Here is a 24,399-nt window from a genome sequence, read left to right on the forward strand (position 1 = left end):
TGTGCACAACTATAATGCAATTCATCTTTGAAATGAACCTGCTACTCTTAAGAGTTACTCAATATACGGAAGCACCTTCTTACAAAAAACGTCTGTATGGCTACTGCTACAGAGTCCCAAGAAGCCACAGTGACAATTTGGATGCAAGTCAGGAGGAGCAGGCTAAAACCCCAGCCTAAAAATTAACTGCTGTTGTTAAAGTTAAACAAAGGAGCCTATAAAGACCTTTGAAATTCTGAGTACTACTCAACCCTAAGCATATACACCAAGTAATACCAGGTTCACTGAAGTATTTGTTTTTCTGAAGTAGGTACTCTTAAAAAAATGTTAGAGAACAAATATTTGTTTTGTCCAGTAAATTACAACTCCAGACACTTAGATTTCATAGAACATTAAAAACTTTATTTCTTAAGCCTTCTTACTACTAAACTGTTGAACTCTTGAATTTAAGCATACTACAGTACAGCAGAAAATACGAGTGCAAAAGTTACAGAACGCTAACAAGTGATGAACTAATCAGATTTAAGTCAGAGAGGCACTTACATTAACAGTAAAAGATAAAGTCATCACTCTTTGAACATCATAGCAGCCTGCTTGGAATTGCATTTGACTGAGCTTTGTTGCTGTGAATAATACAGCTCATGCACAGGTTTGGATGTATGTTTTGTAAATTTTAAAGTATTCACTGAATACTACACCAACATATATACACTCATATACAGTTCCAGAAGATTCAAGAGGCCATGGCTTATTTCTGCTCATCCTTTGGAAGAGGTCTTCTGAAAAGCAGAATATGTGGTTCTGCAGAAAGAAAATTGAACAAAATGTCAGTCTGTCCAAGTCTTGATTAAAGGGATTTCTTTAATCTTGAACAATAGTTGAGGCTTAGTTTCAAATACATTATTAGGAAGCCTGAGTATGGCCCCACACATGTAATATTAACACATCAAGTCTGCAGTATTTTTACAACAGTCAAGTATTTATGCCCAATGCTGGCAGTACCATAAACTTAAGATTCTTACAGGAGGAAACTATTGGGAAAATATAGAGTATTTTATAATGTCTCTTTACATTAGGCTATTTGACAAACACTGTTACTGTAACTTAGTTATAACTTATATATATTATTATAACTTTTACTGTCTGTTAGGCACAAATAAAACACCAACAAAATTCACTTTAGTTAACACAGACAGCTTATGTCATTATCAATCATCTTAATTCTAAATGCCTCCAGGAAAGTCTTAAATATCAAAGGTAACCACATAAGGGAAACACTGGAAGGCTATGCTAATTTCTTCAGAAACTTGGAACTTCATGCTGATGCAATTCATCAACCACCTGTTACTTTTCAGTCAGGCCTGTCATTGGTAGAGTACCTGGAATGACTGCTTCCCCAATACCAACATCCTAGTTAGTAAAGAGTTGTAGGGCTTTGCACCCCATTAACTGAAGAATTACTGATTTTTCAAGAAGCTTTACAGCTGTAGTTGAAACCATCTAGCATTTTCAGAGGATTAATACAAGACCTTGTCTACATGAGCATCTATTAAGTTGTTGTACAAAAGAGGAGGTGTGTCAGCTTTATGATTTAGAGATACACTGCTACATTAACTTAGGTTCACTCACTGCATACTCACGTTAAAAACTCACAAAAAAAACCTGCTTCGATGGGCAGAGACAGGAACACTTTCAGTGTGGTATTTTTTGTCTATAGCTAAACCATACACATCTAGGACAAGACTCACATTTTGTAAGTCTGGAAGCAGGATGTGAAGGTTGAAAATAAAGATTATGTCACCTTTGTTGGCAAAGGACTAAAGTAGCAAAGAGAGAGTAACATTCAGTAGTGAATTCCAAATGGATTCCACAGTAGGAGCTGCATATCACATTCTTCGGCTGAGCACCAGGCAGTTGATATTTGACTTTTTTGTTTGTCTAATTCTGTTCAAATGTGCTCACCTGGCTCATGGATCATATAGTGAACCCAGCCAAGACTCTGCTGAACACCAAGTCGTCTCCACTCTTCTTCAGACATCAGATGAGATTTTGGCACTTGTTTTGAAAGTTCTCGTGGTAGCATCACATGTCTGTAGAGATGTAATTATTAAACATACACAAAATACTGTACACTAGACAATTCGAACAGATCGGCACTGAAAGACAGTAAGCCGGTTGTGAATACTTACTTTCCCTGTAAAGAAAACAAAAGTACTGATTCTTGGCATGAATTTGATTGTGAAACGCGTCCCAGAATCCAGTTTTAAATCACTTGCGACTATTAAACGTTACATCTGTAAAGCACCTGCATACTGGGAGCCAAACTGTCTTCTAAAAGGTATTTAGACCCCTCCAGATTCCAATGACGGTACACTCAGAGAAGCATGCGCTCCTGGCAACAGGCTGCTATACCAACTACTTGAAAGTTAAGAAATTTGGACTTGTGAAATATTTGTAATACCGCTTTCAATTAAGCCTAGGAGAGTTAAATTTCAACAGTCCCCCATCAGCAGGGGCCTAGGCTCCGCCACAACCTGGAGTTAGCACAGCCGGTACGGCCCCTCCGCCATCACCCTGTGGCCAGGGCTTGTGTTGGCCGCTCACAGAGCAACCTGGGCCAACCGATAACAGCATTCGGTCACTCATTCCCTCCGTCCCACCAGTCCAAATCCACGCGGAAACCTTCCATGGGAGAGCCCCTCCCCGCTGGCCTTAGGCCCTCTCTGGCTCCGTTCCCCCGGCGGAGCCTTCTCATTCCCTGAGAGCAGCCCGCACACCTCAGCCGAGGCACCTGGACGAGCCGCCCTCCTACGGAACGGCTCTTCCTAATGCCTCCAGCTGTCCCTCCCGCTCTCTCCTACAGCTTCTTACCGGTACTCGTACTGCTCGTCAAAGTACTTATCGGAATAATAGATCTGCTTGTGGGCCATGGCGAGCTAAGGCAGCGGCACAGTAACCTCCCGTTCCCCCCTCACGGACTCCTCGCGCACTAACTGCCCCCTTCCGCGCCCCGAAACGTTTGAATCCAGAGGCTCGGCTCCCATTGGCTCTCGCCAGGGCCAGCCAATCGCGTGCCGCGCCGCCGCGCCCCACCCGAGCCCGCCGTCGCATAGCTCGCGCGCTCGCGGCTCCCAACCAATCCCCGGCAGCCGCAGCGGGCGGGGGAGCGTTACGTAACGGGCGGTGGCGGTCGGGCAGAGCGGCGGCACCAGCACGAAGCGGAGAGGCGGGGCTGGCTGGGGGTGGGGGGGGGAAAGAGGCGCGGGCGCGCCTGATTGGTCAGTGGCGGCCGGGGCGGGCGCGTGCCTTCACAGCACGGGGCGGGGGGCGGCGGTGCCAGGCTCGCACATGCGCAGCTCGGCCCCGCGTTCTCCGCCACTGCTTTGCGGTGCTTGTCTCGGCCCAGCCCGGCCCGGCTTCAGCCGGCCTTGCCTTGCCTCGCTTGGCGAGGCCCGGATCGGCTCCGTCCTCGGTGTCCGGGGGACCTGCTTCTTTCAGGGCAGCGAGAAAGTGATGCCTTCGTCTTTTTAATTAAGTGTAGTGTTCACTTCAAAATTGTGCTGTCCCCTGGCTGCCGGGTAGCTGCTGTAAGCCCGTGGTGGCCTGGGGTGGCGCTGTCAGGAATGCCGCCCCGTCGGTCGTACTTGCTCAGGGTGAAAACTTACAATAGGCAGGTTGCAGATGTGTCCAGAGCAGGGTGGGAACTGCGGACAGGATTTCAGTTTACAAACATCCTTACCCACCGAAACAAACCATCGAATGCTTCCCTGGGAATACGTGCGCAGCAGGTCGCCAGGGTTTGCTAAGAGGCGCTGCAGCTCCCCAGATAAGCGTGCTGTCTCTGCCCTGTGGGGTGAGATGAGCACGGTGCGAAGGTGACCAGAAGGAGCGGTTTCACGGTTGCTTTCATAGAATCGTGGAACCATACAGTGGTTGGAAGGGGCCTGAAAGATGATGTAGTTCCAACCACCCACCATGGATAGACACCTTTCACCAGATCAGGTTGCTCATCCCCGTCCAACCTGGCCCTGAATACGCCCCGGGATGGGGCATCCGCAGCCTCCCCGGGCAGCCTGTTCAGTGCTTCACGCTCTCGCAGTAGAGTTTCTTAATGTCAACCCTAAATGTCCCCTCATGCTCCACGCCACCTGCTTGTAGTGTGCTCCTCTCCTTGCTAGGCCTCTGCCGAAAAAAGGAGATAAGTCTTTCAAGAAGTTTCTGCTTCTCTGGTGCTGCCAGAAACGTGGGTACTGCCCGTGGTTATGTAATGCATCTGTCTGAAAACAGAGGAAAAAAACAACCAAAGCCATGTGATGCATGACAGCTGATACACTTGCGTGGGTAATAGGTATGATTTTTTTTTAGCAGCATTGTTTCTACTGGCGCTACAGCTTGTCTTAAACAATAAAGTTTAAGCCAGTCTCACTATGCAACCATTAAAAGGAGTGCTTACCATAATCTAGCAGTAATATTTTTCTCTTAATTTGACTGCATATTAGAGCTTGTTGGGAACAGGTCATTTAAAGGCCACATGAAGTCAGTGTTTTTGAACTGGTGTAGCTAAATGTGTGAAATTCACATAACAAAGGAATATATATTCCAGTATAATTGTAAAAGTACAAACCACCTGCAAGTTTTCTAAAGTTTTAGTTAGATTATTCAAAAATAGAGAGGTTTGGAGATTTTTAGCTTAATTTCAGGCAGCACAACAGATATTTTTAAATACTTGAGGCAGAACATGCACAATGATTTGTTAGGAATGTCACTGTGTAATAATGGGAAAAAAATATTAAACTGCCATGATGGGTTCTACTGGATGAAAGACATTTCCTTGCCATGTCTTTTATAAGCTTTCTGTTTGTTTTATACCTACTGAACATGAGAGAAAATTGATTTTTATGTAAGGCTGTGTGTAAGCCTTTCTCCTTTGAGTTTGTTCAGAAATGAATGGGGACATCGTGCTTTTGACCCCCCTGTTAAAGAGCCAGGGAGAGAGCAGTCATTGTTTACATGGACTTCAGCAAGGCTTCAGCTTTTGGCTTCAAATAATCCCTTCAAAGAGAAGCAGTTGATGTATGAACTGAATGTGCAGACAGTGACCTCAGATGAGTGGCCAGGCCCAGAGGATGGTGACACATGACACAAGTCTAGTTGGAGACCAGTAAGTAGAGGTATGTCGCAGGGGTCAAAACTGGGCCGAGGCTTTTTAACATCTTCATTAATAACCTGCACAGTGGGGCAGAGTGTACCCCTGGCATGTTTGCTGGTGACACCTAGCTGCATGGAGTAACTGAGAAATCAAATGGTTGTGCTGCCAGGTCAAGGAACAAGGAATAGGCTGAGAGGACCTTTGTGAAGTTGAGGGCAACAAATGGAACAAGGTGAAGAGCAAAGTCCTGCACCTGTGGAGGAACAACCACAGGCACTAGTATGAGGTGGGAACTCCCCAGATTGAGATTGTATTTTTTTTTTAAAAGAGGACTTGGGAGTGCTGATGAACACTGAGATGAATGTGACAGAGCACTGTGTGTCCTTGCAGTAAGGGTGGCTAGCAGTGCCCTGGGCTGCAGTAGGACAAGTGCTGCCAGCAGATTGAGGGACGTGATCCTGCCCCTACAGCACAAATGAGGCCTCTGCTCACTCCTGAGTGCAAGAGAAAGGTGGAGCTGCTAGGGAAAGTTCAGTGAAGGGCTACATAGATGAAAACCTGTTTGTGAGAATCTGAAGACATGATACAAAGAAGACCAGAGCAAAGAAGGCAGGTCTCAGAAGACCAGGCTCATTGTAGTGGTGCCCAGTGACAGGACCAGAGACAGGAAGCACAAACTGAAACATGAGATGTTCCTTATGAACATCAGGAAGCCTTTTTTATTGTGAGGTAGATGGGGCATTGGCAGGGAGCTGCTGGAGTCTCCAATTTTGGAGAACCTCCAAAACCATCTGGACATGATTCTGGGCAATGGATAGCAGGTGACCCTGCTTGAGCAGGGATGTGAGATATGACCTCCAGAGGTCCAGCTTCAGCCACTCTGTGTGATACTGTGTGAAACAGGGCTCTTCATCACTGTCTTCAGGCTACTGTTACCCACAAAGGCTGTTAGTCACGTTGCAAAGAAGGAAATAAACTGTTCTGTACTGTGTGGAGAGAACAAAAATGCTTGAACTTTGTCAAGGCAGCTTTATGCTAAACCTTAGGAAACATTTCCTGCCAGTATATAATTTAAATGTTTTAGAACATTTCAGAAAAAAAAAATGCTTTCTGCAGTAACATTTCAGGTCAAGCTGATCCTGTCTCTGATCAGTGGTTTCTTTGAGGCCTGCTTTCTATGGTTGTGTCAGTTATGCTTTCCTCTGTAACTTTTGCAAATACAGAATGCAGAACAAAGGTAATTTTTTTCTCTCCAGTGCTCTAGAACGACCTTTTAAATTGTAGTTGTTATATGTTTTCATATTCAAAGAAATTAGTTTCTGGAATTAAGGATATTAAGTGGTGAATTGAATCCTCACTCCGAAGCTTCTGAACCAGGTCAGAAGTGAGACCACAAACACCCATGTTTATTAAAGAGAAAAGCTGCTGAGAAGCTTTATCGTACACTTTAGCCTCAGCATGTTGAAGGCATGTATTAAAGCATTTATCAAAGAAGTTTACCATAGCACAGACTAAAAGGTATTCCACATAGCTTTAGGGATACAGGTTTGTTAGGAGAAATCTCAGTGAGCTGTGCAACTGGGATGTAAGCTCCTGCTCAGAGACCTGTCTGATTAGGGGAGCTGTGATTAAGTTGCTATTGAAACACAAGATGAAATGGCAGAACACAAAGAGAATATTCTTGAGCTTTCCTTTCTGTCTCCTGTAGCTATAGCACAGGCACATAAAAAATTGAACACTGGTATTCTGCACTCAGTATGTGAACAGCATGACTGTAGTCTCTTCAGCATAGAGTCTCTTCAGAACTAAAGATGGGCTATAAACATTATTGTGGGGGATTATTTTGTGTATCTGGACAGAAGCAGATTTAAATCCTCTGTGTAACCTGTTTTCTTGTGACTAAGGCCATCCACAGAGATATGTGGGCTATGATAATAAAACTGTTACAATGAAGGGCCCATATGCACCTCAACTATTGCATATACAGAGTTCAGGATATAAGCTGTGGCACAAGAAAATATTTTCTGTGCTTTTTGTCAGAAGGGGAGATGAAAAATTTCCCATCTGTGTTGTGCATAGCAGTCTCTGATTAAAAGTTTCTGCAGTTTTTCCTGTTTAGTTCTGTGAGACATTAAAAAATTAATAAGTTATATGTAGTTTTACTATGCTTCAGTTTTCAAACATGTCCTTATAAAACACTAGTGTCAGATGCTTGAATGTATTTTTCTGAATAGAACAGCAAGATCAGAGTCAAGGAACCTTTTGTACTGTCTTCATGAGTCATAATCATATACACAGTTAATAAGTTTTGAGTAATTTGAATGTGAATCACATTCATAGCACATATTGATGAACTGTTATCTGTGGTTTTATATTTTCAGTGTTTCTTATGGAAGTAAGGCATACACAATTGTACTTCTCATCAGTTTTGATCCTCAACTAGCTTTTGAACCTGTTGGCTCAAATTTGAGACAAAGGCTGATGAATGATTGCACGTTTCATGATAACAGGCAGACAATAGAGCAGAAGAACTCTCATGGGGGATGATGTTACAGTTAAACTTGCACCTTATTAGGCCCAGAATCTACATGGGGAAAAAAAGCTTTGCATAAATTCTTTAGGAGTAAATATCTTTCAGCATTTGGTGTACATGCCTTCTGAGACCGTAGAGCCACAAACCATGAGTCAGTAGAAGAGCAGTCTCACTTAATTCTTATATTCAGTAAGGTAACTTTCTATTTGCTGATTTTATGTGCTGGCTTTATATGGTGTTTGCCTAGTATTCCACAACACTAATGGTCCCCAAAGCACTCTCAGGCTGCTTGTATGTGTAATATTAACAGTATTTGTCTCTGAAGGTTTGATCTTCAGAATTTACCTCAATTTAGATAGTTAAATTTGAATTTACTGCCTTACTTAATTTGAAGGACTTTATCATAAGTGTCGAGTTGCGTGCTAATTAACATCCCCTTAGTAAATGCAGAAGGTGGATTGTTTTTGTTTTGTTTTGGTTAATGCAGAATTGTGGAGAGACTAAAGAATGATGCTATGTTTTGATGGTCTAGCTGGCTATGAATAACACAATGTGAGCATTGAAAATAATCCTGTTGAATTGCTGGGGATTGCCCTCTGAGAGAGGATAAACTCACTTGAAAAATAGAGCCAAGTTTGATGCGTGCTCCATGCAATACCTATGCTGGTTCAACAATTGAATTTTGAAGGCTTTCTTGAATAGATTATTGAATAAATTATTCCCAAGTCATAGAAGTGCCCAGCTTTCAGGATGAGTATATAAGTACAGAAAGTCTGTGATCCATTCAAATTGTTGCAGAGCTTGGAGGCTAATGTTGGTCTTGTCATTTAATTGAGATTTAATTCTCTCATTCTGCTTTTATGGATCTTCTTGTGGAAGCAGTGATCAAGACCTCCTCAAAAGACTACAGCTTAGATCTAAAAAGTGACACTGATGAGCCTGGGGTGACGCACCAGTGTTGGGGGTGACATGGACAGCCCAGCTGAAGTGCACCTGCACCAGTGCACACAGCATGGGTTACAGACAATGGAAACCATTGGCAGCAGGAAGCTGTGATGTAGTTATCACCATGGAAATGTGGTGGGATGACTGGAGTGCTGCAGTGGGTGGCTACAAGTTCTTCAGAAGGGACAGGTGAGGAAGGAAAGGCTGTGAGTGGCTCTGTACACTGGGGAGGGTTCTGGCTGTGCATAGCCCAGGGGCAGTGGGGATAAGGCTGAGTGCCTGTGGGTGACAGTCAGAGGGATGGCCAACAAGGCAGAGATCCTGCTGGGAGTCTGTCACAGACCACCCAGCCAAGATGAAGTGAAATCTTCTGTCAGTGGATGTTTCATGACGACTACCCCTTGTTCTTGTGGGAGACTTTAACTTGCCAAAAGCCTGCTGGAAACTCAACACAGTGAGCGGAGACAGTATGGATCCTGGAGAGTGTGGAAGGTGACTTCCAGACACAGCTGGTAGGGGAGCCTACCAGGGCATGCCCTGCCAGACCTGCTGCTCCCAAACAGAGAAGGGAAGTGGGAGATGTGGTGGTCAGAGGCCATCCTGGGCACACTGACCATGGAATGACAGAGTGTCTCTGTTCTTGGTGAAGTAAGGAAGGGGATCAACAGAACCTCTGCCTTGGACTTCCAGAGTTTGGCCCATTCAGGACATCAGCTCAGAGAGCCTCTCAGGAAACTGCCTTTTAAAAACAAAGGGGTTCAGGAAGGCCAGACATGCTTTAAGCAGGAAATCTTAAAGGTGCAGGAACAAGCCACCCCTATAACAGTGGCAAAGAAGACCAGCCTGACTGAAGAAGAAACTTTCACTGGAACTCATGGAATAAAAGAGGTTTTATGACCTCTGGAAGATGGGGCAGGCAACTCAGAGTGCAACAATGTTGTTAGGTCATGTGGAGAGAAAATTAGAAAGGCAAAAGCTCAGCTAAAACTCATTCTGGCCAGTGCTGTGCAAGATAATAAAAACTGTTTTTATAAATACATTAAAACTAAGAGAGACCCAAGGAAAATCTTCATCATGTATTGGATGAAGAGGGGGAAGATTGTCACCAAGCATGAGGAAAAGGCTGGGTTGCTTTGCCTCAGTTATTAACAGAAAGCCCAGCTATCCTTGGGGCAGCCAGCCCCAGTAGACAGGGATGAGGAGCAGAACAGACCCCATGCAGTCCAGGAGGAAGTAGTTAATGACCTGCTGTGCCACTTGGGCAATCACAAGTGCATGGGACTGGATGGGATTCACCCAAGCATACTGAGGGAGTGGAGAAAGAGCTCACCAAGCTGCTCACCATCATTTATCATCAGTCCTGGTTAACAAGGGAGGCCCTAGTGGGGCGTGGAGGCTGGGCAGTGTGATGTCCATCTACAGAAAGGTTCAGAAGGAGGATCCAGAGAATACAGGCCTGGGAAGGTTATGAAACAGATTATCTTGAGTGCCATCATACAGCACATAGAGAACAACCAGGGAATTGGCCCCACCCAGCGTGGCTTTCGGAAAAGAAGGTCCTGCTTCACCGACCTCATCTCCTTTAATGACCAGATGACCTACCCAGTAGATGAGGGAAAAACTCTGGATGCTGTCTACCTGGACTTCAGCAAAGACTGTGATACTGTCTCCCAGAGCATTCTCCTAGAGAATCTGGCAGCCCATGGCTTGGACAAAAGCTCTGTTTGCTGATTAAAGCAAAGACTGAACCCAGAAAGTGGTGGTGAATGGAGTTACACCAGTTGGTGACCTGTCACTTAGTGGGGTTCCCCAGATCTCAGTATTGGTGCCACTCCTGTTTAACATCTTTATCAGTGAGCTGGAGGAGGGGATTGAATGCACCTCGGTAAGTTTGTAGATGACACCAAAGTGAGCAGGAGGGTTGATCTTCTGGAGGGTAAGAAGGCTCTGCAGAGCAATCCAGATAGGGTGGATTGATAGGCAGAGGCCAATTCCATGAGGTTCAACAAGGTGAAGTTATGGGTCTTTGTGTCACAACTCCAGGCAGTGCTACTGGCTGAGGTCAGAGTGGCTGGAAAGCAGCTCAGTGGAAAAGGACCTGGGGGTGCTGGTGAACAGTGGCTGAACATGAGCCAGCTATGACCAATTGGCCAGGAAGGCCAATGGCATCCTGGCCTGTATCAGCAACAGTGGCCAAGAAGACCCAGGGCAGTGATTGTCCCCCTGAACTTGGCACTGGTGAGACCACACCTTAAGTTGTGTGTTCAGCTGGGCCCCTGACTACAAGAAAGACATTGAGGGGCTGCAGCATGTTCAGAGAAGGGCAGTAGAGCTAATGAAGGGTCTGAAGCATAAGTCCTGTGAGGAGCAGCTGAGGGAGCTGGGACTGTGTAGCCTGGAGGCTCAGGGGTGGCTTTATTCTTCTCTAGAGCTGCCTGACAGGAGGTTATAGCCAGATGAGGGTCGCCCTCTTCTCCCAAGCAACCAGTGACAGGACAAGAGAACATAGGTTCAGAGTGTTCCAGGTGAGGTTCAGTAAGAATTTCTTCATGGAAAGGGTTATTTAGCCTTTGGAGTGGGCTGCCCAGGGAGGTGGTGAAGTTACCAACCCTGGAGCTGTTAGAGAAACAACTGGACTTGGCACTTAGTTGTGTGGTTTAGTTGACAACATCATATTTTGTCAAAGGTCAGGCTCAATGATCTTAAGGTCTTTTCCAACCTTAATGGTTCTATGATTCAATTCCCATGTTAAACAAAATCAATAATGCAGAATTTAGCAGATGATTTCCATAGCAACCAATGCTCATATAACACATTCAGGATGATACTGTATAATATCTGGAAAATCAAGCAGAAGAAGATTCTGTCAAATGAGGCACAGACCTGCTCATATTTTTCCTGGAGGCTGTGCAACATGGCAGTGTCTTAGGGCAAAAAATCTGTAGTGGAGAGTTCTTCAGTTACTGGATATTTTTCATACAGTGTTTAAATACTTTAAGTAAGGTTTTATTCAAACTTTAATATGTCAGTGCTAGACCTGAGAAAAGATCCTTTTAGCCAAACTTATCTTTGCAGCTTTCTCTAGTGGTTGCCTTCTGTAATGGAAGAGCGTAAGAGTTGGAAAAGTATTGTGATGACACATTCCTAGTTTGGTCTAGATTCTGATGGGGGATTTCTTTACCCATATGGATTTCTGCTTCATGAATTTTCAGGTTGTCTTTGGGCCAAATGCCTTCTCTCCAGTATCTCCTTGCAACAGTATCTTGTTGCAAGGAGTTCTGTGGCTGAACAAGTTCCCTTATGGGAAGAGGTATTTTTTTATTTATGTTTAATCTGCTACATGCTGGGTTTTACATGTAAAAAGCCTGTAAATGTTTATTCATTGTCCCAGATGTTTGTAGTTTCAAGAGATAGGCAATATATCCTACAGGGTTATAGGCTCAGATTTTGATTTTGAGCCCAGTGCATTGATATTTCCCCACCCCCCTTACATAAATATTGCTCATTGACTTCTGTGAAGTTACTCAATTGTTTAAAATGTATAACTTCTAAATTTTGTACATACACAGGAGTGAAAGTGTTTGTGAGCTGAAAATACATCTGTTAGCAAGTATTATAAAGGTTACCTTGTGTTGTTTAGTTAAAGTGGTAAAAGATGATAGAATACAAATGAAATCAAATGCAATCTCGTACATAGAAATATTTTTTCTTATGGTTGTTGTTACAATATAAAGTTTAAAATAGCCACTGGAGGGCTCACTGATCTTATGGTAAATGACAAGCTTATCTTTCAGAGCCAGTACTTGCAGGTTTTGGTTAAGGCAGTATTAATTGGTATGCTCCTGTTTGTAGAAGACTGGAGAAATAACAGAATTTTTGACGATAATGCACAGGGAACACCTACATTTTAATCTCAAAGAATGTCAATTCTTGTGCTTATTACCTGTGTCACAGAGTGGGAACATTTACAAAGGTTTGGAATGCAGGAGGATCTAAATGTCATAAAATGAACATAAAGGACCAGAGTTCCCACTCCATTACAAAAAAAATGTAAAATGTCTTCCTGTCAGACAGCAGGGTTTCCCCATTTTGAGGAGCCACCTACACACGTGACAGATTTTCCCTTCCCTTCTCTGTTGTGTGTGGCACCAAAGCTTCAGTGATGAGTCAGACCTAGGGCTGTGGTCTTTTTGGACCACTGGGAGAACTGGGATCAAATGCAACACATTTAATTAGTATCAGTTTCTCCTGGCATTTTGAATCGAGCCTTTATTTAATTGGAGTTAAACAGAACTTAGTTTTCAGAAACTTTGGGAACAATTAATTCTGCTTACATACACTAATATTTTTGTATTTTCCCCAGCCTGAATCTTTCCTTTGTCTTTTTGGGTTTTAAGTATCCTTCCTGGATATGTGATGGTTGTCCTATCACTGATAAACAAATGGAGCTAAATTATTTATATTTACTATGAGCAGCTTCCTTAAGTTCACAGCAGTACTTACCACTGTTCTGTGGCATATACATGTGCTCTGTGAAGTACACTCTTCCTGAAGTGATTTTTCCAGTCATTTGTGGTTATCTTATTCTTTCTGTTCCTGTGAGAATATGTTATACCAGAACTTCACTCAGTCTGCTTTACTTTGAGGAAACTCATCTAATTTGTTGCTCTCCAGTGGTCATTTTCAGCTCTCAACCTATTTCAAAATATTTGCCTTGCACTGAGTAACTATTTGAATTCTTTCCCATGATTTTGGATCCTGCATTTTGCAAGCTGATTCTATATTTTTTTTTTATTCCCTGCTTATATGTGTCCACTTTGAGTGTTCCTCATAACTCCCCTCTTCCTCTGTTTTAGATACTGAAAATTCATCTATTGCAGGGGATACACAAAATTTTGATTTTGTCTTGGCAGTTTTTTTGTTGTTGGCAGGGTGGTTTATTGTTCATGATTAAGTATGCATATTTTTGGTTTCTTAGTTCTCAACACATCTTCTGTACACCTTCCATCAGCTTCTTAATCATTCATATTAAGAAAAATACCCATCAGTTAAACTCCTCCATTATACATTATCATGCAGTATCTATACAGAAAATAATTTAACAGTTATAACATAGATAGGAAGAAGATTCTACCTGGAAATACGTTTTGTCTGAATCTGTCTTTCCTCCTTCTCAGACTAGAAACCGTGATCAAATTTACCTCTGCATTTCATTCAGGACATGTGTTCATGGGGCAAATCTTACAAATTTGAAACAAAACGAGCTTTTCAGGTAACTTCACCTCTAAAAATGGCATATTGGAAATATGCTCAGTTTGAAATGTTGTCCTGTTTTTACAGCCATATCCCTTTATGTAATGAATGGATTTCATCTGTCCTAAACCATTAGTTTTCCTAAGAATAACCTTGACTGAAGTCTTCCTCAGCCGTACTTGAATATTAGGTGATTACATCCCTGCGTTTGCAGGCTTACCTTTTTTAAAAAAAGAAAAAAATCAGGCAATTCACAGAAGAGAAACAGGCAAACTGATTCATCTTGCTTTACAGGTATTAAAACTTAATGCTTTTTCGTGTTTTTTAGCGGAATATTAGTGGTGTTGTCATGGATATTCTGTTTTGCCATCTTGCAGATGTGCTAAAAATGGGATTTTCCCATCCCACCTCTTAACTATTCATATGAACTTGATTGAAATAATTGAAAAATCTTTAGACATTTCAGCAGATGTTGGACTAAGATGTAAGTGAGCAATAGAATGTCAGCACGTGCTTTATTTCATATTTTTTTTCAAGTATTTTTTCATTTTATTCCACTGTTGGAAAATTAGATGCATGTTGTGAGCTTTCCCTTATGCTGGAGCACACCAAACTGCAAGCTTCTGCTGGTTTAGTGTGGTAGTGCAGCTCCTGCACCTTGGTGTTCCTCCCACGAACCCATAAGTGAGGTATGCAGGCTCCAAATATTAAATACATTAAATATTAAAAGACGTCACTTTTTGGAAAATTTTTTTAAAAACTTTTGTTTTGGGGCATAATATTTTTATCAGAGGTTCAAAATATGGACTAAGTGCAGATTTGGAAACCATTCTTGTATACAGTGGTATTTGCTGGTGTTTTCATCATGGTCTGTGAGTAGTGGGAATATGCCTCCCTTTGGGTGGACTTGGCTGTGGTGGCTGAGTGCAGCTGCTGGTGACCCCTTCCCACTGGTGACAGTGGTGGGAAGAGGCTCCCAGGCAGCACCATGGGGAGAAAGTCCTGGTGTCAAGCCTAGCCTGCAGGAACTGCTTTAAGCCTGGTCAGGCCTGAGCTGTGATTCTCTCTGTGCCACAGGCATGCCTGTGACTGGCCCAGGATCCTAAACCTGCTGTCTGTGTCACCACATGGGACTCCCAGCACTCTTTCCCATAGGGAGCTATTGGTCCTTGTTTTTCTCTGACACTAACGTTTTTCAGCTGGATCTTAGACTGTAATGTCTGTAATATCTCCTTTTTTATCTTTTACTGTAAATTCAATCTCTGCCAGAACTTTCCAACGTCTTACAGAGGGTGCTAGAGGGACTTTTGTTTCCTTTGTCCCCCAACCATTTTCCCAATTCAATCTCCCTTTTGTGATGCTGGAATCACGTGCATTTCTGGCACAGCATGTGCCAGAATTCCACTTTAAACCCATTGGTCCCACTCATTCCACCATCTGTTCAGCACAGAGCTAGAACCCTCGTGACTCTCATTTCAGGCTCAGGACAGAAGTTATATGATGCACTGATTCTCAAAAGGCTTCTGGCAGTTCAGATTTCATGAACTGTCTATTTAAAAAAAAAACAAAAAACAAGGCCCAAAATCCTTTAGTTGCTGTTGGCCCTGTTGATTTTAATTTTAGATGAAACATTAAAGGCTGTGGGAAACAATGGCTTGATTCTTTGTGAAGACACAAAAAATATGTTAGTTTGTCTCTTTACATGTCTTCTGGAATGAGGTGCTTGTTAACATAACCACTGCAGTGCAAGTGTTTGACAGGCGGAGGGGTGTGGATGTGTAAACTTGATTCACATTTTCAACTGAATCTGCACTGTGGAACTGTATGTACATCTATGCCCGTGGGATGTGCCTGCCAGAATGCATCCTGGGCTCTACATTCCTGTATGGTGCAGACCAAGGACTGGCCAAAATGTGTCATAAATTTATCTTCTGTGGAAATGACAGTGGGTGTGGAAATGGCAGACTCATTTTTACTGAACTGCGAATTGCAACAGTTACCATACTTACGAAAACATAGTCAGAGCTTCCCCTTTCAAGTTCCTCATGAATTACTTTATTTATTTACCTCGCATAAGATAGATAAATTACCTTATAAATTGACATATTAAGATAATTGCTAAGACTTTGGTCAATGTAGCTTTCCAGCGGAGTACAGCTTTACTATCAAACCGTACAGCTGTATGCAGAATGAGCTGGGTTAGATGTTTTAACTGGTCTTGGTCTGCAACTGCAGTATGGTAAGGCTATGAATCTGGAACAGTACTTTTTAAAGAAGTCATAAGATGTATACAGCTTTCAGAATGTTTTAGACTTAAAAATCTGTTTTGGGAAGATGCAAGAAATGAAAATGGGAGTAAGAGGGGTGTGTTTTGGGGCACTGAGTAAGCTAACTGTTGCTTGAGATGAAGTCACTTTAATTTTTTGTTCAGTGTTTTCAGTGTTACACAGCATGCTTACAAAAATTACTCTGCTTTGGGTGGACAGTGTTACTTGGAGTTTGAGTCTTGACAGATGGGAAACAATCTCATTTAAGATGAAGTGGATTTCACAGACCTTGTGTTTTCAGGTCTACCATTTTGTACTTATGCATAATGCAAAACAAATCTGAAATGAGCCCCATTGGAAAAATGCAAAAGACACTGCTGTGTTATTACTATTATATATTGCTATCATATCTGGGATGGATTTGCAATTGAAAGAAAATTAAATAGTAAGTGTGAACTCAGACTCAATATCCAGCCTGAATGCAGGAGATGGAGTTCTTTCTCCGTGCACTCCAGTTGGCAGAAATGTGCAAGCAGAGTATGAATTTACATGTGTGCTTTTTCTTGTGAGATGAAAGGCTGCACCCATGAAAGGAATTAGTACTCTGGCTTGATCGTATTGTTTTCTGCTGCTTGGTAACAGCTACTAGTCTGTGCTGCTGCAAGGAAGCCCCCAGTGAAGATAAGGGTTAGTTTGATTTTTAAGGGAACAAGAGGAGTCTAAACAGTGTAGCTGGTCATCTAGGTCTTTGATGATAGAGGTGGATTTTCATAAAGACAAAACCAGTATGTGCTTTTGAATTTTCAACCTGTTGTCCTTCAAAATTAGTCCTTATGCGTATCATTTGTTTTTTAATGACATTGATCATTGACATCAGTAGTTGCATGCTGTGCATGAAGTAGACGTGAAGTTTAGGCTCCAAAATTGCCAGTTCATACTTTGATAGCACTTGAACTGTATTTTAAACCAGAAAATATGTTGCATCTGTAAAATACCCGATTTCTTCTCATGAGGGACACTTTTTCCACTCTCTGTGTATTATAATTTCTGAATGCAAAATATATATATAATTAACAAGTCTATGAAATCTCAAAATTGTATCTCTGGATACTAGCACTATATCTCTGGAGTATTTTTCTGACATTATTGTGCATTTTTTAATGTCTTAGTTATGCCTGAGGAGTCTGAAAACTTTCTTCAATATGTCTTATAGCATAGCAAGCGTTACCATGGTACCTTTTAACATTTTTTCAATCAGCATATGGAGCCACAAGGGGAGAAAAAAGACTTGAGAGAAGAATTTTGGAATGGCATAATACTAAAATAAACCTGTTATAAAAAATGCTCCATATGATTGATGATAAATTAAAGGAAACAGTCCTGTAATGTATCATCTGTTAGTTAAACATGTGCTCTCATTTGTCTAATCAGTACATAACCAAAGCCAATTACTACAAATTAGCAACAACAAATGACAGCCTTTAATTAACTTGAAGCTATATCCCCTTATTTAAGCCCTCAACCCAATATCTGGAAAAGTGGAAAATAATTAACCTTAAGCGTGTTCAATATTGTACTTTTTCAAAAGGTAAAATTAAAATGGAGCCACTGGATGGATTGTAGGAATTAGGAATGTGGCACTTTAACATTGTCATAGAACTGGTTTGCCAATGCAGTCAGCTCCTTCCTGAAGATGTGGTGGGATGCAAGAGGGAAAAGGTCTTCCTGAACCTTTTCCTGAAGGTGTTAAGTGGTTGCAAGGCTCCTTGCAAACCAGTTGAAGACTGATAGAGATGTTTAAAAATCCATAGTTTACCCATATTTTCTGAAGCACATATTCCTCATGACTGCCAAAATACAGCACTTTGCCCTCTTTCAGAGCACCTTACAAAATGTGAGCTTTGTGAAACTTCCAGGAGATAAGTTAGCTAGAAGGCTTTATATATGTTTATATGTTTAAATATGTTGGTTTTGTTTGTTTTTTTAATTAATCATGTGATTGAGCTTTTATAAATGCAACGTGTTAGTTGAACACATGGTTTTATCAATAGGGAATGTTTTGTATATTCCAGTTTCAACTTGTTACAGGATAAGGATGTGTTTTGCTCCAACTGTTGTTCAAGATGAAGTTTTTAAAAAGAATATCAATTTCTGTACAGATTGTACAATCCAGCAACCAAATGTTGAACCTATGCTACTATGGCAATTCAAAGCACAAGAGAATTTAGGCAGTAAGAGGATCAAATTTTTTTTGCCCTTGTGTATGGCTCACTTTTATGGTGACCAAAATAAAGATAGAAGGGAAGAGCCTGAAGCTTAATCTAAACTCAGCAGTTCTTAAACATGCATTTTGGTGCTGTCAGAGTTCTTCCTGCTGCATGAAGCAGATTAAAAGGAAGAAGATGGGAATTTGCAACAATGCAAATGTAAAAACATAAGTGTACCTCAGATTTTAAAATGCAAAAATGTCTTCTTGAACCTTACTTTCCTTGGTAATTTGTTTTACATTGAAGTGCTGTTCCATTGGCTATTAATGCAGTATATCTTCTGTGAATGAACAGAAAATGTCAGTATTTAGGGTGACATCTTTGGAAGCATTAAATGCATATGCAAGCACTTTAAAATGGCAGAATATAATTAGAGCTGTGAGTTTGACAGTAATTACTACAAAATTACAATATTTTTCACTGTGCAGAAGGCAAAACTAAATGAAATGGATTTGTTAGCATCTGGTAAGCATGAGCAGAGTTTCTTTGAGATGGTTGAATGTCATATTTGTGGCACTCTGAGTGAGATCTATGGCTGATTGTTCCTTACCATTCAATTGTTGTATCTCAATCTGCCCTACTCGTAATTGGAGGATGGCTCTTTCTGCAGCTTCAAAATGTAAGTGGGGAGGAGGTCAAGTTCTCTTTAGTCATTCAATCAGGAGTGCTCCAGTGCAATCACACATGCAACCATATTCTCAGGACCTATTAGTTGGGAAGGCAACTGTCTAGTACTTTCCCAGTGCAAGTAATTGCCAGGGACAGAAAAGGCTTTTTGAATTAAATTCTCCTCCTGCTTTTAAAATCAGGAAAAACATAGCTTTCATTCTGTTCCTGCAGATACTCTCTGTTCTTCAGATACACTGTACTGAGGAGAGTATTAAGTCCTGGCTTTGGTGCATGTATGAAATATTAGCATACTTTTCCTAGTGTAAAGAAGATGCATGATTTGAGAGGGGTTATATGCATAAATTCCTTGCATTCTTAGATGTCAGTGAATTTCTCTTAGTTTTATGCTAAAGAGTATACACATCATAAGGGTGAATAAGAATATGTTCATGTTTTAGCCTATAGGTCAAAACGTGGATTTACTTCCTTGCTACTTTCCGTACATTCCAGGTATACTTTCAAGAGGGTTTAGTTGCATGGGATTTTCTTTGAGTGCAAAGTTTCTATGGTGGTTTTTTTTTGTTTGTGGGTTGTTTTTTTTTTGGTTTTTTTTGGTTTTGTGTGTGGGGGAGGGGGTGTTTTATTTTTTTTTTCCTGTTTTCATGCAGTGTCTTTTTTACTGTTATTATGGTGCATGGCATAAGTCACTGAAATGTGAATAGCATAGATGATGAGAATTAGAAGGAAGATAATGGTAACAGGATTTCAGTTTGGATTTAAATGAATCTGGATGTTTTATTTTGCTGAGTTTAAAACAAGCCTTATAAAGCAGGTGAGAAGAAGTCCTGCAATCTCGCTTTATTCCATACTATTAATTAATTTGCTTCACTGAACTTAACTTACTCCTTAAAAATATTGTAAATGAGAGAAGCATGTATTTACTTGATTGTGATCTTTTTCTTAGATAATTCTACAAAGCATATCCTATCCTAGAGAATAGTGAGCAGTAAAAGTTTCATAAGAGAATTGAAATATCATTCCATTTTATAATTGCACTAAATGTATTTTTGTTAATTAATTTATTAATGTATGTATTACTTCATGTGCAAAAACTTTGGTTTCTTCTCACAATGAAAGCAAGAAAATACAGTACGTCTTCTGAAGTGTTTATAATAGTGTTTATAGTAGCTGTATAGACCCACAGTTAGTCCTGGTAAATGTGGTAGGGCCTTGCACAGGTTAATAAAAAAAGGTCTGCTGCCTGGCTGATTGTGGAGTTTCCTCTCATATTGTCATAGGATGTAATAAAGAAGGAGAAGTTTCATTATTTTCTTTCTCCCCCAAACGAAAGCGGTATATTGCACATATGACAAATATTTCAATATGCAAGGCAAATACCTGGAGGATCTTATGTATGGACTTCCTAGAATATTGAAACTGGCAACGAGTAAGGCTCTACAGACAGATTTCTGAGTGGCTATAATGGCAAGTAGATTGAAACTGTAGAAATATATTTTTTTAATCTCAGGATATATGTCCTTTTTTCATTTTTTTTTTTCCTGAAACAAATGTTTTAATAAGTATATATTGGAACTTAGTAATCAGAAGATAATTATATATAAAGATATTTAAAATTCAAATAGGTTTGAGTTTGTTGGGTTTTTCCCCCCACATTTCCTTTGTTCTATTTTTGCAGTTGCAGCCTATGTTTCTGCCTTGATTTAGTCATCTATATTTGGCTTGGAAAATGTATCGCTACATTATGTACACTGACTATATGGTTTCCTGTGTTCATATTTTTAAGTTGTTGAAATGCGAAAGACAATAAATACCCTTATTTTTCCTATTACCATTTTCCAATACTTACTGTTTCGTCCTGTAAAATTGTTTAACTGTGACTGTCAACACGTTCTTTGTCAGAGATCCTGCTTTTTTGAGTGAAATTGATAAATAATGATACCTTCGCAGGCTTCCAGCAGAGGTTTTGGCTGTGAGAATAGAAAATTATTGAACACTAATCAAAGTATTTGGGAGCTATGGGTAATTTTAAAGTAATGTAAGCCACTATGTGGATGAGTTTCTCATTTCACCTGTAGTTATAAAAATAACCCAACTCTGTTGTGCTACTATCTTAGAGAGAAGATTTTACTTATTTGCTACCTAAGGAAATAAGAGGAGAAAAGAGGAAGAATTACCTGTTTAGAAAAATAATAAATAGAGAAAGAATGATGATTAAAAGGCCAGCAAGTTGCTGTTCACAGAAGTAGCTATTGAGGAGATTGAATAAGGGGAGGAAGTGTACAGCTCATTTAATGATTAGACGGAACTTGTTTATTCTGAACAATATTCAAACATTTGATCTGCTAATAAGCAGATAGGTTCAGTCTGAATGCTGAACAGGCATTCACTAGATGTAATTCAGCTGCAGTAAAATCTTACCAGCCCTTTATCACTGTCTTTCCATAGCCTGTGGAGAGAGTTTAGGATGACTTGGTTTCTAACTTTAGCCCCTCCACTAAGTGCCTAAAATTAGGTGGGTTGAAAATGAATTTTGGGAACATGCCACTCAGTGAAAAAATTAGCTTTGAACCTGGAAACTCCCACCTGCAATCTGCATATTAACGTGTCAGAAACATGTGCTATATATGGGCGGGATAAAAACAGTTGTACTGTTTATGGACACGTTGCATTTCTGCTGAGATTCCATAATTATACTTGAGATAGCTTTCTGTGGCTATTTTAAACACATTGAATTTTCATTGGTATGTCTGAACTTTGCAAGCAAACATTCATAGATTTCATTCATCACCTTTATTTGTTGCCCAGAAAAGACTCAGGTTGGTCTACCTCTTGATAACTAGGAATTGAATTTTCACAAATAACACAAATTACAATAGTGAATTATAAAAGCCATATGATCTTAGCCAGTTTTTAAAAATTGAAAATCTTAATCTTATTATTTTTTTTTTTAATCTTTGCCATGATCATTGAGGGAATGATTCTCTTTCCCATAAGATATACAGTCAAAAAACCTGCCTTACAGCAGTATCAGGAGTGCCCTTTTCCCAAGTTACTAACCTTTCTTGAGCTAAGCCCTGAAATGAAGCTATCATGGATATGACCAGCATTTTATGACCTGGTCATGATAAATGGAGAATTAGTCCTGTGTTACTCTTCTATTCAGTTAATCATTTTTCAATTTTGAAACGGCAGAGGGAGATTATATTACATTCTTTATTGACATTAGGAAAGCTATTTTCTCCTGAGTAATGTCACACAGTTCTTAACATCACACAAATGTGACGTTACCTAGGAGCTCAGTAATCTTGATTCCCAGCATTAATAACGTTTAATTATATAATATGATGTATCGCAATGTTGATTAATTTCCTTCAAAATGTAAGGCAAATGTTTTACAACAATAGTAACCATTAGTACTACATCATTGCAACACAGGGCAATTTTATGTTCTTTTGATTAATTACACCTCATGTTGTCCTGTCCTAGCGATATATTTTTGTACTAAGAGTTTCAGTGAAGAGGGTGACCAGTGAAGAGTACAAAGGACAATTTTTGCCATTTTCAATTTCCTACTTCATGTGCTCTGAAATGCTCTCCTTAGCTTTAATGCAGGTGGAGGAGAGGAGGAGTGACCTGTTATCCAAACATCCATGCTGAGTCCAGAGTGTGTCTGATAGCAACGCTTTTCAAAAGACTAATCTCAACTCTAAGAGCTTATCCAAACTCTCTAAATCTGGCAGTAGGATAAAATACTTCATGTTTTTCAAAAAAAATTGCTTAATGTGTTTCCTTGAGGACTTTGCTATTTTCAAATTTACCATTATTTCTAAATTAAATTTGTCCTATTACAACAATATAGTAATATATTTATTATATTAATTAATATATATATGCATTTATTTTATTAATTAATATATGTACAAATTTCTGTTTTCATTTTCTTCTTGACTGCTTAGATAGGATTTTCTCTTTTCTTACGGTGAGGACCTTATTTTTTTTCCACACATGCATCCATTGTTTTCTGCAGATGTAGCATTTTATATATATATAATTTTAATATTTACATTATTTATATATTTAAATAACAGAGGTTTTAGCTTTTAAATCCCCTTTGGTTCTCTTTCAGTTTCTTTTTTGGTTTGTGATAAAGAAAACTAATTAATTTCCCTCATGCTTGAAATCTGTGGAGAGTTCTGTTTTTATGTAAAAATAAAATGAGTTTTTATTCTGATAACATTTCAAACACCTGAATTTGTCATTAGGGAATGCTGCAGCTTTCAAGCCTTTCTAAAAGACCGTTATTTTTCATTATAAATGAGAGTTAAAATCTTTTGTGCCTGTGCTTGGATAGAAGATATGAAGCTGTTACATCTGCTACTAAGAGTGATGTAACTGATCTGGTATTTAAAAATGCCAGAGTGAGTAGGTAGCTGTGGGAGATGATATGAACACTTTTAGCAGGTGCCTTGCTTTCCAGTAACCATGGACCTTAATGTATGTTCATGGATACTTGAAGTTTTAGCATTTATTGGTTGATTTTTTCACCAGAGTCTTGTTTGAGTTTCACCTTTGTATGTGGTATACAAATATTCAAGTAAATAAACAATTACATGTAAAAGTAGTTTGTTAACAGGCATGTGAGGCATCAAGGCAAAGATAGAATTTGTAGTGAGTTAACATGGGACAGGAATAGCAATGTGAAGGTGGAGGAATCTATTTTGGAACAGGGAGTTGTTCTTGTGCTTTTAAAACCTTCAGGATCTTATAACAGGCTTTTTTGAGCTTCACAGCTAAAATTGCTTTGTAGATTCTACACGTTTCACTATTCACTTTTTGAAATACTTTGTGTCAAAAGTTTTGTACCAGAGATACTACAAGACATTGCATTTGTTGTGCTTCACCAATTAATGAATTATTTTATTTGTTGTTTGCTATGAGTTTGGATTTTTTATCTGATAGTTGTCATTGACATGCAGGAGATACATGCTGAAAAGAAAGTGAAAATGTCCTTCTACCTTAAGGCTAATATTTGCTATTTTTACTGTACCCAAAGAAAACTATTCAATGAGAAAAAGTATTTTTGTGTCACTCTAGCATTAGTCATAAGAGCTAAAGCATTAACCAAAGGCTGCATGCTACACCTACAGTGTGGCATTTTGCTCTTCTGTGCTGGTACTGTTGGAGTCCTTTCCTCATTGCCTTGAATGCCTTGAATTCAGCACTGGATGCTGCAGTCTGCTATTGTGGTGCAGGTCACGTAGCAGTGAATGAACAAGGTTGCATGAATAATGTGCTTTTTATTCAGCGATTGGATAAAAATTAATGCCCTCAACACCTACGTACATCTAATCTCCA

The 24,399-nt window shown here is 40.1% G+C and overlaps 1 protein-coding gene across 1 annotated transcript; it reads right to left on the reverse strand.

Annotated features, from left to right (window-relative positions):
• Positions 1-380: 380 nt before the first annotated feature.
• Positions 381-3,008, reverse strand: CKS2 (CDC28 protein kinase regulatory subunit 2). Its single transcript, XM_005530055.3, has 3 exons — positions 2,872-3,008; positions 1,963-2,090; positions 381-801 (listed from the first exon to the last, which is right to left on the reverse strand). The coding sequence occupies exons 1-3, from the start codon at positions 2,928-2,930 to the stop codon at positions 749-751; spliced, it is 240 nt and encodes a 79-aa protein (XP_005530112.1). The 5' UTR covers positions 2,931-3,008; the 3' UTR covers positions 381-748.
• Positions 3,009-24,399: the final 21,391 nt, after the last annotated feature.

The sequence above is a fragment of the Pseudopodoces humilis genome, chromosome 4 (genome assembly GCF_049639895.1).
Source record: "Pseudopodoces humilis isolate 2021_Gansu_Grassland_sample_001 chromosome 4, ASM4963989v1, whole genome shotgun sequence".
NCBI classification, from domain to species: Eukaryota; Metazoa; Chordata; class Aves; order Passeriformes; family Paridae; genus Pseudopodoces; species Pseudopodoces humilis.

Bases quoted from the DNA above. Each gene is read 5' to 3' on its own strand.
- CKS2 (XM_005530055.3), bottom strand. From the start codon at position 2,930: ATGGCCCACAAGCAGATCTATTATTCCGATAAGTACTTTGACGAGCAG. The intron at 2,091-2,871 runs GTAAGAAGCTGT...ACATCTCTACAG, and splicing joins GACGAGCAGTACGAGTACCG to ACATGTGATGCTACCACGAG. The intron at 802-1,962 runs GTGAGCACATTT...TTCTTTCTGCAG, and splicing joins CTATATGATCCATGAGCCAG to AACCACATATTCTGCTTTTC.